Source organism: Lepidochelys olivacea (genome assembly GCF_965140295.1).
Source record: "Lepidochelys olivacea isolate rLepOli2 genome assembly, chromosome: 4".
NCBI classification, from domain to species: Eukaryota; Metazoa; Chordata; order Testudines; family Cheloniidae; genus Lepidochelys; species Lepidochelys olivacea.
The window spans coordinates 15,591,256-15,607,933 of NC_140414.1; the positions used below are offsets into that span (position 1 = coordinate 15,591,256).

General features: G+C 39.4%; 1 protein-coding gene across 5 annotated transcripts in view; it reads right to left on the bottom strand.

Moving 5' to 3' along the window:
• The window catches only part of SLC20A2 (solute carrier family 20 member 2), a 71,605-nt gene that overhangs the window by 41,574 nt on the left and 13,353 nt on the right, over positions 1–16,678 (bottom strand). For 3 of the 5 annotated variants that reach the window (XM_084625907.1, XM_084625906.1, XM_084625910.1), the window contains one exon: positions 3,967–4,515. In XM_084625907.1, the coding sequence (XP_084482033.1) occupies positions 3,967–4,255 (289 nt within the window). In that variant the 5' untranslated portion in view covers positions 4,256–4,515. Of the gene's footprint in view, positions 1–3,966; positions 4,516–8,626; positions 8,763–16,678 lie in introns of those variants that run through there. The other 2 variants (XM_084625908.1, XM_084625909.1) reach the window with 2 other exon arrangements.

Below are 16,678 nucleotides of genomic sequence, written 5' to 3' on the forward strand. Positions count from 1 at the left end.
AATATGACCTTTATTGGGAAACTCTGGCTGAGTCTGTCCAATCTGACACATTTAACTCTGATCAACGAACATGATGGCAGAACCCAAGGTACACTTATGAAAATGCTTTAGACAGGTTTGAACAAGAATTTATCATTTTAAATCAGCTATTTCATGATCAAATTTCCCTCTTACAGAGATCGAGCTATTCAATCTTGGCACTGCATATAGCTCAATATGGAAGTCAACTAGTAAAACTAATCTCTCCCGGGACTCTGTCCCAAAACAACTGGCACTTCTACCCCTATTGGAAACCCTAGCTGAAACAAGGAGCACCTGCTCTGTAATTTATAGGTTTCTGTTGTCCTACTCTAAAATTAGAATAGATGAACTTATAAACTTTTGAGGCCAGCACGTGGGATGTGCTGTGAATGAGAAGACGTGGTAGAGTCTGTAAAAAGATCAGATAGGTCAACCAGATATAAAATTGTAAAATTATGTAGCAATTTTTTTTAATAAATAGAATATACTTGGTTCCCTCCCTGATAGGTCACAAAAACATGTGCAACAAAACCAAAGCTGTGCTGGAATTGTGGCAAGATTGCTAGTGAATACACAAGGTGTGACACTATCCCTTATTTTATCATCCCCAGCCAGCAGAAGGTAGAAGAGCTACAGAGACAGTAATTGGGGCACTATTAGATGGTAAGACCCAAGGAAGAAAGGTGACCTAGAGATACTTAAGGCAGGAGATTGGGGACCAGAGGGAAATACAATTTGGGTGAGGGCAGAATTAGCTTTTGGAGCCTGCAAAGCCCAAAGTCATAGAGGCCACTGATTGTCTGGACCTGTGCAGCTCAAATGTTGGTCTCTCTCACCAACAGAAGTTGGTCCAGTAAAAGATATTACCTCACTCACCTTGTCTCTTTTAGATCCTGGGATCAACACAGCTATAACACCACTACAAACATTCTCCATCTTTGTCATTATTGTATAAAGACCACAGGCTTTGCACTGCTCCCACTATGACCACCTAGGGCTGGCATTTGAGACTTATGAAGTCCATGACTTTTGATTTTGGGGGGACCTCAGACCAATCTGCAACTGTGGGTAAATGCTATGAGCATGACTGCTGCAAGTTCCCCCTCTTAGCCAGCTGCCTATCTCGCTCCTGTGCTGTGCACATGGCAGTAGGGCATCCCACAGTGCAAGAGGCAGCTGGGAAGAGTGGACCAAGCACAGGACTGAGAGCAAGGGACTCCAGGCTTTCTAATCCCAGCTGTGACATTGTCTTCCTCTGCTGCCTTAGTCAGGTCACCTAAGCTGTCTGCCTGAGTTTCCTATCAATAACACTGGGGTAATAGTTGTGACAATTGGTTGATGCTATACAAGTGGTAAAATTCACCAAAATGCCCCCCAAATCCTACTGGCCCCCAAAGCTCCAGCTTACTGGGAAACCAATTCAATGAAACATTGTAAATGCTGGGAACGATGCAGAGTCCAAGGCTAAGTAGCAGAGCCCCACTGCTGCTCTATCAAGTTACGTTTAGGTGTGCCCTGAAGAATCATTTCATTGACCCTCCTCAAATTACTAAAGCAGACCCTGTGCACAACAGTGTGACCACGGTGGGTAAGAGTCCATTCCATGTAGAGAGAAAATTTGTTTCCCAAGCTTGCCCAAAGAAAAGGGAGAAAAAGAAAAGGAGAAAAACAACCTGGTTAAAAGGAAGAGAGAAAAACACAAAGGAAAAAAAGCAATTGGTATGGATAAGAAAGGAAGGAAATCTGGAGAGGAAATCAAGGCAAATAAAAAGAGCATTTGCGGTTAGTGAACTTTATTTCATTAACTCAGAGATTTAAAATGTGGAATTTATTTTTTAAAGCCATCACTGGAGGACAGGAATGCAACAAGTCACAAAATTCAGACTGGCTTATATAAATGTCTTTGCAAATGAGCTTTGTTCTTTGAGCTTCTGGCCAGATGCCTTTGCAGGCAGTATTCAATGCTTACCAATCTGGCCACCTTTGCCTAGACTAGGGGTTTCCAGGACTGGGGTATCAAATAGATACAAATGAGGAAAATGGAGCCTTCCTGCTAAAGGAGATCATGTTTATTAAGAATGTACTGTCAGAAGACATGTGTCACTTAAACTTCAATGCAGGGTATGCTGCACCGGAGCAAGTGGCAGTTTAAATTTATGCAGCTACGTCTGTGCTAAAAGGCCCCCGTGTTGGCAAGTCGAAGTATACAGTGTAGTGGTACTAGCAAACCTAGAAAAAGGCACTATCCTAGATCTAGAGAGACCTAGTGTCTGAGGATTTACCAGACAATAAGTCAGGCACTGGGCCAGAGATATTATTGTACTCTTCTTCCCAGAATTTGGCATTATCTCCACAAGTAGTAGTCATGGTAAGGGGCGGGGGATATCCCATGTGACTGACTCCTATCCCTCTTGGCTAGTGAAAGAAAGCAAAGATCTTCTGGGAGCCCATGCCATCTCCCCTTTTGAAGATGTATCCTGACTCCCCACCCCAGAGCACACAACCTCCTAGCAGTATTAGAGAAACCAGCACTCGATGCTCAGACTGAAGCACCCCACAAAGTGTTTTCTGGAGGAAAAGACAGAGAACAACAGCTGTGTGTGTTAGGCTTTGTGCAGCAGATACTTTGCTGACAAGCACTGTGTGCAAACTGTGGGGAGATTAGAGGAATTAGACAGAAATGCATGGGTGGGTATAGAAGGGAAGGATGATAGAGGTGCAGGAGATTCTGAGGGGAGGAACTCCTGCGTGTGCTAGGTGGGGTGAAAACTTTCATTTAAAAATAAGATGATATTCCCACATAATCAGATGACTTCAGCAGCTGGGGCTTTAAGGAACACATTGCAAGACTGTACAGTGGTTGTAGAGAGAATGTAGGGTAAGATTGGGGTGACCACACAGACCCCATTTTAATTGTTTTTATACATTGAAAATTGTCTCTTCTGGCTCTCCCTAACCTTTTTAAAATGTGGTTGCATCTGTGCTTATTGCTGTCCCTTCCTATCACGTCTCCAAAGTTCACAGCACTTCTTGTATAGAAACAAAGAACATGGTCTGGGACTAATTTCATTTCCCTTTGAACGCAGTATTTGATCTAACCAAGGCTTAGATTAAAAGCAAACAAAAGCTATGTCAGTAGACAGAAAAAACAAACAAGTCTTTTAGTTTTATGAGGGACTATGAATCAGAAGGATTAAAATTACATGAAGTTGGTCACTCCCTAATCTATTATTCCTTTTAATGTTGTTATGGCCCTAGAACAAGTATACAGTAATTATAATCAGTCATGTGGTCAGTGAAGAGTCTAAGTGAATATTTTAATTTTCTAGTAAAATTAACAGTTTGACTAAATCCTCAGAATAGGTATTCACTATAAACTGCCATTTCCTCAAGATTTTTTGTATAAATAAAGACACATAAATGGTGTCTTACCCTATTAATACATTTTCCAAATTAAAAGTCACTTATTCAGTGCCTCTTTAGACCATTTCATAGAATCATAGACTATCCGGGTTGGAAGGGACCACAGGAGGTCATCTAGTCCAACCCCCTGCTCAAAGCAGGGCCAATCCCCAATTTTTTCCCCAGATCCCTAAATGGCCCCCTCAAGGATTGAACTCACAACCCTGGTTTTAGCAGGCCAATGCTCAAACCACTGTGCTGTATCTCCCCCCAATGATTTATTCAAATCATTTTACAAAACAAGCGTTCTTTTTAAAAAATGAAAAGTTATGAACATTAAAGAAAAGACAGTGATTAGAATCTAAGTAATAAAAAAAGCAAGAGACTCATAAAAGTAGTCCAGGTCTCCTTTTAAAAGAGAAAGAAAAACCAGACATGTAAGTACTGAAAGTTGGAGTGTCTAAACGGCATAGAAAAATGCATGATGAACAGGATTATAACTAGATGCCTATCGTTACTCAAAAATTAAAGACGTTTACTTACCAACCATTGCACTAACTTCTCCTGCCATCAGCAGATCCACAGTACTGTTGTACAGATTAACATCAATGATACCTTTCCGAATTGTTTCTCCTACTTTTGCTCCCAGTAATACTGAGCCAGCGGTTTCAAAAATTGAAGCCAAAATGCAGGCCTGGCGCAAAGTGACCACACCAGAGCCCACAGCAGTCCCAAAAGAATTGGCAACGTCATTTGCACCAACTGAAAATGCCAAAATAAAAGCGACGATAAAACCCACAATGACCATCCATAGGTACTCTTCCATTGCCATTTTTCCCAGTGTGTGCTTGTAGGTAAATGCTTCCCCTTTGCAAATATTTAAAATGACAAAGTTGGAGAGTATTGTAACAGATTTGTAAAGCAGATTTCTTGAAAACAATTAGTTCTCTCTGGAAAGTGCTGGGAAGTGAACAAACTGCTAACTGCTGATTTTTAAACTACTGTCAATACTGTTCATTTGGCTGTGTTCAGTCAGCAGTGAAACACATTCCATATTTTGCATCACAACTGGCACTACTGCAGCGTCCTCTCCTGTAACAGAAGAAAGATTGAAAAAGTGAAGCAGTCTGTCTGCAAAGCTTGTAACAGTATGTCCTTTCAGAAGTAAAGAAATTATTTAAATCCACTAATGGGATCTATTTTTGGCACGTGACAGTGCTAACCATAAAGCAATTCAGACAAGATTAAAACTAGGTCAACTCAAAAGCAATACAGGTTTTTAGCGTTATCAGTGACTGAAATATGTACTAGGTCACTTTGAGAGGATATATTTGTAAAGTTTGTTTGTTTGTTTTTAAATTCTAAGCAAACAGTGTGACTGGTCCTCTCTGAAAAACAAGATGACTTTTTTTTTCTTGTAGTAAGTGAATAGCTTAAAAAGAACCAGATCCTCAGCTGATGTAAGTTGACCTTCCCCCATTGACTTCAATGGAACTATGTGAATTTACACCAGTTGCAGGTGAGGACCTGGCCCTTAATTTTGAAAACATTTATTCATTAAACATCACATGAGAAGGCACCCAGATGTCTCCAAATGTTTATCTATTGCTGCTTTTGGGTAGTGGGAATACTTTTAGCCTTATGGCCTTCCAATCACTGGAACATACTGTGATTTTTCACAATGTTTATTTCAGTGTACCTACATGCATCTGTGTGTGTCCAGGTCACAGAACAGAAATTTAACAAAAAAGTTAAAACAGTAAATGTAAGGTTCTTTTCCTCCTAGAGAAAACTGGTTAGTTCATTGAACGGTATGACGCACTACTGGATTTATTATACTCAAATATACATTTTTCAATGGTTCTTGTGTAGCTTTCAGAGAGAGTTCTGACATCCTTTGGCAAAGTTTTATCTTGTGCTACTTCTTCAGATTTTCCGAACAAAGAATGTACAGAAAAGAATGGATTTCAGGAGAGAGAAAAAGCCTGGTTTATTTCTTCACACATACACAATTATGCAAACCTCATCTCAGTCCTCTTGAGCCCTTAAACTTTGATATTGTCTCAACAGGAGCCAATATATGTATTTTTACAAACAAACATTTTTTTAAAAGCTTGATCATTGTCTATGTAAGCCCCCAGATTTTTCTCCTCTCGAATTATCATTGTGAAGGGGAGATGAAGACAGGGAGCCAGGCAAAAAGAAAAATTACCTACCTACCTTCCAATAACTGGAGCTTTCTGAGATGTGTGGTCCCTATGGGCATTCCATTGAGAATTTGCATGCGTTTCATGCACCTGAAACTGGAAGACTTTTACTATCGTCGTCTGTTGATCCATGCCTGCACCCTGAGTCTTCTCATGCTCCGAAGCAAGGGCATAAGGGGCGGTGTGGATCGATTGCCTCTCCACTTCCTACTCTACTGCAAATACCTAGTAAAGGATCTGAAGTAGGCTAGGTAGTGGAATACTCGTAGGGACCAAACGTCTTAAAGAACTCTAATTATCGTAAGGTAAGTCATCTTCCTTCCTTCTTCAAGTTGTGATCCCTATGGGTATTCGCTTTGGGCGTCTCGTTGAGGAACCATGCTGCACTGCAGACTACAGGACCATTGTACTGAAGGATGTGTCTGCGGAAGGCAGTTGTATTAGGGCATCATATCAAGTAAAGTTATGCACAGAGCCCCATGTTGCCACGCTACAGATCTTCAGGAGGAGGACACCCTAAAGAGAAGCCACCAAGGTAGCCAGGCCTCTGGTTGAGTGGGGCCTTACACTCCACCAGTCTCCACCAGCTCACAGCAAAGCAGAATTCAATCTGAGATCCATTTAGAAAGTCTCTGTGAGATTGCTTCACCTTTCATCTGCTCAGCAGTGGTAATAAAGAGTCTCAGAGATTTCCTGAAGGCTCTGGCCCTTTGCTGCTGGAAAGCAAAAGCTCGATGGATATCCAGAGAATGGAGCTTCTGTTTTCTATGGTGGTATATGCGTTGGGGTAGAAAACAGGTAGGTGCATACCCGATTTATATGGAATTCAGAGGGGACCGCTGGAATGAACTTGGGGTGTAACACCCACACTTCATCTTAGTGCTTGCCTACATTTGGAAATTTACCAAAATACCTGTTTGGGAGTAAGTGTGTCTACACAGGGGCTTATACTAAAATAACTATGCTGTAATAGCTATTTTGGTAAATTTTCAACTATAGACAGAAAAAGCCCTTAGCGAAAATCTCATGAGAAATTTAGAGCATAAATTTGCCAGTTTTTTACTCTTCTAGACAAACGAATTGCTACCAAAGAGAGAAATCTGAGGGCCAGGAACCATCAGACAACAGTGGTGAAGGGTGAAAGTGACACTCACAAAGCCAAGTTCAGAGTCCAAGGGGTCAACTAGAACACATTACCAACCAGTGACAAAACAAATATGCTGCATGAAGGAAACAAGCAACCAGAGAGTGAGAACCCACAATGTGTCTTTTCATCTTCCCGCTGATGAAAACTAGGACACAATCTATTCAGGCAGTGGCAAAAATTAAACTGACATGAACCTTGCTGTGCATTACGTCCTCCCAACACCTGATTTAGGCTAACATGTTTTAATCTGTTCTGCAAGAGAAAAGGTGAATTACAATTCCTCTTTACAGGGAGATTCAGTTTTAAAAGCACTTTTTGCTGCTTGAATATTAGCAAACATTAAAGGGTAAATTTACCATTTTCTAGGTGCAAATGTAACAAATAGTACCCTTTAGAAAAGGTTAGACGATAAAACATACAAGACAACAGGATTTTCCCCCTGCAGTGTTCAAAACAATAGACATTTCTCTTTAAGTAATCACATCTGATCTGTAATGAAAAGCAAGTTCACTTCTAGCTACCATTAGTTGAGAAGTCTGTCTAAAAACTTAGTACACTGGAGCACGTGGTAGGTTATTCCACACCCCTCAAACTCTCATGTAATCGTGTTTTTCATTCAAAAAGAGTGTCAAGTTTTCCTTCCTGACAGATCTATGGACTTTACAGCATCCCACAGATCTTGCACTCCATTCTATTACCATCAAATACATCTTGTAACTGAAGATACAAGCAAATTAAAATTCACATTAATAGTTCTTATCTTCCCTTGCTCCTCCACAGGCCACAACACTCATATATTATCTATTTAATAACCAGCCATGACATGAAAGGTAGTGTAATTCAAGTGGTTCTAGGCAAAGAACATCCCTATATGGCTCTAAATTACAGGCATAGCATTTGTCACAGGGCCAACTATGATACAAGTTTTATGTTCCAGGGCACCAGAGGTGCCCTGACTGCTTTAAAAATAAATAAATAAATAAATCCCAGTACACATAGAAGCAGTCAGTATATCAGCCAATTCCTATTTCAGCTACAGCCATCCGGTTAAAGTTTAAGAAGGCTTTAAGCAATTACTTTACAGGGCAGCAGTACTGCTATTCATAGTTTTTCAAGGACTCAGCTCAAGTTTAACATGGGTGGGGGAGGGTTTCAGCTTCTGCTACTAAAATTTCCAGAGGATACTTTCATTTATTAGTTCCTACTGTCCCCCTCTCTTCCACTGAAAGGTTAAAAATACTAGCCCCCATCTCAGCTAAAAAATTCCTTTACACATATTTTTAAGATCAAGCTTCTCTTTACTGTTCCTGTTCAAGCCATACAAAATATTAAATATGGGCATTTTGTTCTGTTGGTGAAATGAATTCAGAACGTTTGCAGAAAAGAGTCGCTGACAATACAAACAGCAGTTATGTTTAACTAGTTATTTAAAGAGGTTCCATTCACCATATAAAGAAATCAAAGAAAGAGGCTGGGAAAATAAATGCAAGCAGCTACAAGTCCTTGTTGCTCATTCAGTTTTAAATAAAAAACTGTTGCTGGAAGAACTGAGATTTTGTCCTGCAGCAAATGAGTAGAAACTTTCTAATCAATCGAACCTTTTTATTGTTTGACACTACAGATTTTAGTTCCTGGACTAGACGCCAAACAATAAATACTGAAGGATACCAATAATAGATTTTGTAAAGACATATAAATCTTGAAAATTCACCTAATATTTACAGGCTGTTTTGAAGAGAAAGAGGAGCTAAATTAATTCTTCAAGTGACTTCCCTCCTGATTGTACATATAGTCTGAAATCTAAAATAGATATCTTATCACATAGCCACAACTGAACACACAAACTTACATTGAGTAAACAGTTCTACAACTTACACAGCAGCTCCAGGATAAAATTAACTCCAACACAGGAGAGCAGCCAAGACAACACCGACAAAGAACAATGTGTGTTCAGGGATTTATTCACTAAGTGAAAATCTGCCTCCTCTTAACAAGTTATTCTGCTGGGGGCGGGCACTGATAAAACACAACATAACGTCATGATTATATTAACCATACAAACCAATCCAATAAAGCTCATCTTAAAAGAAACAATGTTCTCTTCCACCTCCACCCCTTTCAAAGCACCAGTTCAGAGAGGGGGAAAATCTCATTTTCACAAGTCACTGCTTGGATTTTTAGCACGATCAAGTAGTTTTGAAAAATTACAAGTCTGCTATTCAAAAGCAGGACCAAGCATCTATTTAGTTCACATTATGAAAACTGCATTAACAGTACAAAAGAGATGTTTGCTTGTATGTAACTTTACTCATGCGAGTAGTAGTTCCATTGGCTTGTATGGGACAACTCAGAGTGCATAAAGTTAAGCATATGCGTGAATTTTTACAGGACTGAGGCCCAAGCACACAAACCTTTGTTATAAAACTTCACATTAAAATACCCAATCAAAATTCCTTGATCCATTTTCCTTAAAATGAAAAACATTCTTATTAATATACATTAGCAAAGATTTAATCCCCGCCCCCCAAAAAAGCACCTGGGTTAGCTTTATAAAAGATATTTGCATTACTATTTTAAATTTAGCATACAATTGAAAACCTGATTTATATGAAAAAATATTTACTGTAAAATTTCAATCATCATGTTTCAGATTTCAGTAAACTTAAACTGACAGTTTTCAGGTTTACCAATAAATTATGTTCTAAATTGAACATTTTGACCAAAACATGTAGAACTTGAGGCATAGTTATGCTCCTAGTCCTAGTCCATATTTAGGTGTCTAAAAAGTGGCCTGATTCTAAAAAGTGCTGAAAGCAAAGGGATTTGCTAAATGCTGAACACTTGGGAAAATCAGGCCATTGATTTTGGGGCCTACATATGGATTTAGGAGGCTAACTATGCAGCCAGTTTTGAAAATCTCACCCTTAAAATGTTTGAATAAAGTACCTTTCCTAGTAAGGAGTGTTTAGAGATGTCTAAACTGGTTGTCTGTTCCCAGATTAAGTTGGTGGTCATAGTCATCCATGTGTAACTTAGCGAATCCAAAAGGTGACTCAGTCTTTACAAGGAGTCTCATACATTCTAGCAAGTCTACATTGTCTTCCACATAAAGAATTAGTAGGGCAAAACTCGAGTTACAAAACGCATAGCCTCCTAAAGTCAAAGATAAAATTCAGTCCTCTCTTCCAGTCAACAATCCCTCACAGACAACACTGCTTTAATTATGTTCAAGATCCAAAATGCTATTAAGCTTGCATTATACTTGATAATTTACTTAAGAAGTCACATCTCTGTGTTTGGTTGTAGAGTCTTTCCTTTTGACTCTGGAATAGCTGATGACTATGCTCACAAGTTTCAGGCGTGAGAAAGCCTGAAGCACCTGGCACTTTCCTATTGGCCTTTCCATACCTATTAAGTGACATTGTTTTAATAATAAAGACCAGGGTTCAATCCTGTAGATTCTTACACATCTGTTTAAAGATACTCTCAAGTAGCCCTAATGAAGGGACTACTCATGGTTGAATACACTATCAATGTTTGTAGGATTGGGCCCCAGGTTTGATAGGGGAGGGAATGCAAAATATCCACTTTTTGGAACAGTCTTTAGCATGTAAAGACAGAGGCGGATTTAAAATATATTCCTTATGTTTATCACTGCTGACCTCCTTTTGACCTCTGGCTTGGTAAAACTCCAGTATATATATATATATCCATCTTGAAGTCTCATCTACCTCTTCTGTTCCAGCTGAGAAGTGAGAATTTCCAAGAATGAAACCCCAAACCCAACCCTAATTCCCACAAACTCCCACACAGTAAAAATGAATGAATGTACCCAGATTAAAATAATTTCTTATGTCTGGTTTAACAGATATATTTACTGCTAATCAAAAAATCAGGACTTCCAACTCCATGGAGTAACTCAGGCCCAAGCGCACAGTTGTCTGCAGTTGTTTTCTGTGCAACTTTCCACACGCTGGTCCTGTCACAGAGGTTATTTTATCCTTCATTTTAAAGTGCGTAGACAAAAATATCTAAACTTTTAGATCAAAGAAAAGTAAACAAACATCTTTAAAGTTTCTGTTCTGTTTAATCAACATCATGGACCTCAGTCATAGGAAAACTCATAATCCCAGAAAGGTTTTCCATCACGGTTAAAATAGGAGTATGTAATACAGCATACCACTGAAGAATGCAATGAATGAAAACAAAAAATTATGAGGAACAGATTTGAGTATGGAAAAACAAACTAGTTCCCATCAAAACTAAATATCTAGCCCATTGAAATATAAAAGGTTTTGGTAGAGTCTTCATCAAATCCATCTATCATAAATTCCTCTAACAGCTCCTTGTTCTAGACAAGATTCAACCATGGCATCTAAGTTACCTTGTAGTTTATTCAGAATCAACAAAAATATATTTCCACCATCCAAAATAACCCAGAATTGTGAAAACTGTCTGCGGCAATTCGTGCTCAATTCTGGGGCATGGGGCTGTATGGAGGAGAACTTTATCAAATTCAAGCCACACTCTTCTTCACAGACTAATAAGAAAAATTTACAATAAGAAAGAAGCTGCTGACTGCACCATCTGCTAATCCTGTGAGTCTACTAATGTTTGGGTTTCTAGAGGTATATTTTCCCTTATATTCATAGGGATTTTCTCTTCCGATACCTGCAGTAGCATCTCAAGATAGGAGAGAAGAAAATCACACAAAGTCCCTCACTTTTACAGCTCTCAAAAACTAGTAAAGCTTTAATAGAGATCTTAAAAGAACACCAGTAACAAGAGTGCCCAGAAGGAATGCCTAGCTGAACAAGGCAAGTATCGTGAAACAAGGGAAGCTGGGAGAAACACCAGCAATGGGTAGAGCCATATATAGACACTGATAAATGTTCAGGTTTTCATATTCCAATCTAATGGATGGTAGCTGATTTTTTTTTAAACGTACTGGTTTGTGCATCAGCAGCTAAACAATCCTGAAAAGGTTTTAGTATAGCATCAAGAGTAACTTCTCAGAATGGACAGTCTATCCAAGTGTTTATATGGGCCCATCACTGTAGTACTGGAATGTCTCACATTAGTTGGGAGCTACTAATAGATCAGTATGCCATATACAGTAATACAGTGCATTTTTTAAAATGAATATCACTGATAAAATCTCTAAAAGCAGATACTTTGAATCCAATTAAAGTTTAGTAGTTCAGTGATATGGGAATTTTCATTGTTTCTTTACCTAGCAAAATAATACTGGTTTAGAATACAGTTGTTGGCTAGGAAGGTGAGTCAGGAGATACTGTCCATTACGGTGTCTAAAATGTCTGTTCCCTTATAAACTGTAAAACTATTTCCAACACACTAATAAATTCATCTAATTACATTTATTTACTTGAAAGCAAAATTATACAAATTATTCATTAAAGAACTATACCTATCAACAACTAATCTTATAAAATTTTTATATATAAAAATACCAACCCCCAAAGCCAAGCATTTAGTCATGATGCAAAAAATAACTAACATTTTATTAAGGGTAGAACACCATTACAGATACATTGTTTTCTTCAGATTAGAAAGACCAGAAGATTTCTTATCCACCTTCATCAGAAACACTATTAAATACAGAAAACTATATTAAACTTTAAGATTTTAAATGTACATGTCAGGCAAACTTTAAAGGCCCCCTTGCACATACTGATTATAAACAATGAGGCATAATTACATGATCATAACACATTAGGCAATATCATGTGTAGCTTGAAAATCACTCGGGTAGTGCAGAACATGGCTAGCTGTTATTTGGAGATGCTTCATACAGGGGCCAAGATGTTAAAAAATAAGAACCTAAAGTTACGCTTCTGAATAAGTAACCTGACTTTCAGAAGTCCTGAACACCCAACAGCTCCCACTAACATCAATGGGAGTTGCTGGCCATTCTGACTTTTGAAAATCACTATTTATTCAAGACCCAAACTTTAGGTAATTTTTGAACAGCTTGGCCAAAGTACTTAGCAGTACTTCACATCATACCCATGCACCATGATCTCCAAGGGCTTCCCAATTCATTTTGAGGTGCAATTCAAGGTGATGGTTTCAACTTCTAAATCCCTATATGATTTGGGCCCTGGCTACTTTAGATCACCTCTCACCCTGCCTCATACTGTGGCTATTGGAATCAGTCCAAGTACCTCAGCAAACAGCCCCATGGTTTAGATGGGAAGAAGCTGATCACAAGCTCTGCTCAGTGAAGAACACTCAACTCTGGAACATGCCTTTAACCTTTGGTCATGCAAAGCCAACGTCCACTGGCCTACGCAGCACATGGCCAAGCTTATCCTGTTTGCCCAGGAGCTTGAAGAGGAACAGGGATTTGAGGAGAAGAGAAGTTGGGAAGTAAAAGTTTCTAGTTCTTTTGGGCTGAACGTTTTGGGAAGATTGATATCCAGTTCAATTTTTTTAAAGTTTATTTGATATTGACATGCACCTAGAGTACAGGACAGGAACATTTTATAAAGTAAATATATCCCGGGGCAAATAGAATGAGAGGGGACTGGAGTTTTTTCCTCAGATTTAAATGCACATTTATAATATTTTGTATTACAAGTTGCTTTGTTAAATATAAGCAAAGCCCGGCTATGCCATGTTCTGTAACTGGTACACGCTGAAAACTTCTCTGGGAATTCAATATGTTCCTATAAAAAGAAAATCTGTTTCCAAAATACAAAGAAGCAGCTATCCAATCATCAAGAAAAATCTAAGTGCAGCGAACTCATACTTTTCTGAGAGTGAATTCAAAGGAAAGTCAGGGTTGTATTAAAGACACAGATGAGATCTATTTTTTCACATTTCCAGAACAGAGAAACAAGAAGTGTTATAGTTCATGGATGAAGGAGAAGAACAACAACAACAAAAAAGTTATGTGCTGTACGTGGCACGTCCTCTCTCAGATCCTGCCGTCCCTGCTTCCTCCTATAAAGACTGGATCTACATTTCCCTCTTCTTTGCCCATGCTCTTCTCACAGGGCTTGGTCTCAGAAACATCCAGTGCCTGCAATGAAAACTTGAACCAACTTCTTAAATTTGTGACTCTTCTTCATTCCGACTCATCCAACAGACTTCCATTTCCAAGAAGCTCCTCATCATGAGACCTGTATCTCAAGAAGCAAAATAGGAAACATCACAGGGGTGAAAAAAAGAAGGATGCACAACAACTTTCCTCTGTGTCTTTAATAAAATCCTAACTTTGATTTGAGGTCCTTTTAGGAAAAAGGACTTTTATTTCAAGACCAGAGAGTTCCAATACTGCCAGCATTGGGGTCAACAGTATAATCTCTTCATTTGAGCTTCTGTCCATGATAATATGGTGAATGGGAGGAAAGCTTATGCTATCCTTACATGCCCTGGAGGATGGGATCTATTGCCAAAGCCTCTGGATCTAATCTCCAGCAGCCAGTTCAGCTAAAAGAAATTGCCGACCTATCCACTGCTAAACGAGATTTAAGTTCTTTCTATCCAGATTCCATCTGCAGGACCCCCCAGGAGATCTAGAGTTCTATGCCACAATCATGGTGGAAAACATATTACACACCCCCAAAATGCAAATCTTTCCTCTAGGTTTGCCCACTGTATTTTCTCTTTCTAAGCCTGTCTTCTAGGGGTTTCAGAGTTCCAGGGCACAGCATTCTGATATTTGTATCTTGTAAAACACTGGTGCAAAACAAATACGTAACTGCCACCCAGGCATGTGTTCCACTGACCTTAGAGTAATCTAACCATGAGGTTACAAAGGATTGTATTACTCTGGTGAAGTCCACATCCCAAAATAAGTGTTGCAGGCTTCTGATCTTTTTGCTAGTAGTTCCCCCGATCTACCAACATAACCCTCAGTTTTATCTCAGCTGGTTTACTCTCATCCAAGTCCTGAGACCAACCAGACTGCAGCACTTTCCAAGTCCAATGAGAGGAAAGTATAGCAATGAGTCACCCAGAGACTGCAGACACCCTAACCCAAAGTGCCTCACTGTCTCACATAGACAGTGAATTTGAGTGGGTGATAGGACAGAACTCTGCAACGTCCCCAGTCACAAACCCCTTTAAGGCAGAGGAGCAGTTACCCAAAACTGCTCTCTAATTCTTTCACAGAGAACAGAACAGACTCTAAAACAATTCCATCTGTCCCTACCAGGGGCAAGGTCATCTTTAAACACACATCAGCACCAAAATCCCTTCCCAGGAGAACCACAACACATTCCACCTTATCAATTGCCATCCCAAATTCCTTAAATTCCAACTCCCATGAGTCTAACCTCCTGAGATTAAATACAAATCCCTCCTTCCCTCTTTAATCTATTTAATGATAGCATTCTAGCCACACAGGGACACTTTGCCCCACAACAGACTGCATAATTAACATCCCTCAACCTGCTCCAAATGACAGAGCAATCATGCCAGTTCCTCTTACACCTCTAGTAAGAAGGGATGAACATAGAGATGGGTTCTCACTCTCTATCACCAGAGGGCTTGTGCTTTGAGCCTTGTAGATTACAGTAGATGAATGTGGCTCGGGACTAATGCTTGAATGGATACAGAAAAAAACCTTGTGATCTGTTCTCAGTGTCCTTTCCAGGAGTCATTTGAGAATCTGCTAGAGGAAAATCACAATAAATCCCAAGTGCTCAGGTATTACAGTGTTGAGGGCCATATAAGTACCCATGTAGAAATATATTTGCTGAGCACAGAGCATGAATCATTTCTGTGGATTTCTCAAGAATCTCAGGTTATCCAGAGTTGTTTTCTTCAAACAGACTTCTGATACAACCAATCCTCAAGTTCTGTGCCTCGACCAGCATGCCATCTCAAGTAACATGCTGACTGAGAAGAGGGCTACCACAGAGTTCAGGAGTTTAGCAGAATGCCACAGAGCAGAGGCAGACAAAGAGGAATTTTCACCACTGGACTGAGAGGTGCACTTTCCTCAGGTCTAACCTCACCAGCCAGTCTTCCTGCATCAGGATGTACCTTAAAACATGGATCTTCCACCATGATATATAATTTGCATAATGGGAGAAACTGGTATCTCTCAGTTTTATAACGGCCATTAGTCACACACACGTCCTATTCTTTTTTTAGCACCAGGAATAAACTGCTTACAAAACTGATCTAATTAAAGTATTGTTTTTTTAAATTGCCATCTTCACCTGTCTCAGTGGACACAGGTATGTCTGTCTGTATCCAAGAATCTCAATGGACACAGGTCTCTGTGTGTGCGCACACACACATGCATGTATAGAGAGTACAGGATATCTAAGTACATTTTTTGAACATTATATGTGGAAAGACACCCATAGGAAGTATCTAAGGATCTTGGAATAGCTGAGCCCAAATATATACGGTTTCAGAGTAGCAGCCGTGTTAGTCTGTATTCGCAAAAAGGAGTACTTGTGGCACCTTAGAGACTAACCAATTTATTTGAGCATAAGCTTTCGTGAGCTACAGCTCACTTCATCGGATGCATAAAGCGGAAAAGACAGTGAGGAGATTTATATACACACAGACCATGAAAAAATGGGTGTTTATCAGACACATTGTAAGGAGAGTGATCACTTAAGATGAGCTATTACCAGCAGGAGAGTGGGGTGGGGGGAGAGAAAACCTTTTGAAGTGATAATCAAGGTGGGCCATTTCCAGGAGTTAACAAGAAGGTCTGAGAAACAGTGTGGGGGGGAGGGGGAGAGGGGAATAAACAAGGGGAAATAGTTTTACTCTGTATAATGACTCAACCACTCCCAGTCTCTATTCAAGCCTAAGTTAATTGTATCCAATTTGCACATTAATTCCAATTCAGCAGTCTTTCGTTGGAGTCTGTTTTCGAAGCTTTTTTGTTGAAGAATAGTCACTTTTAGAT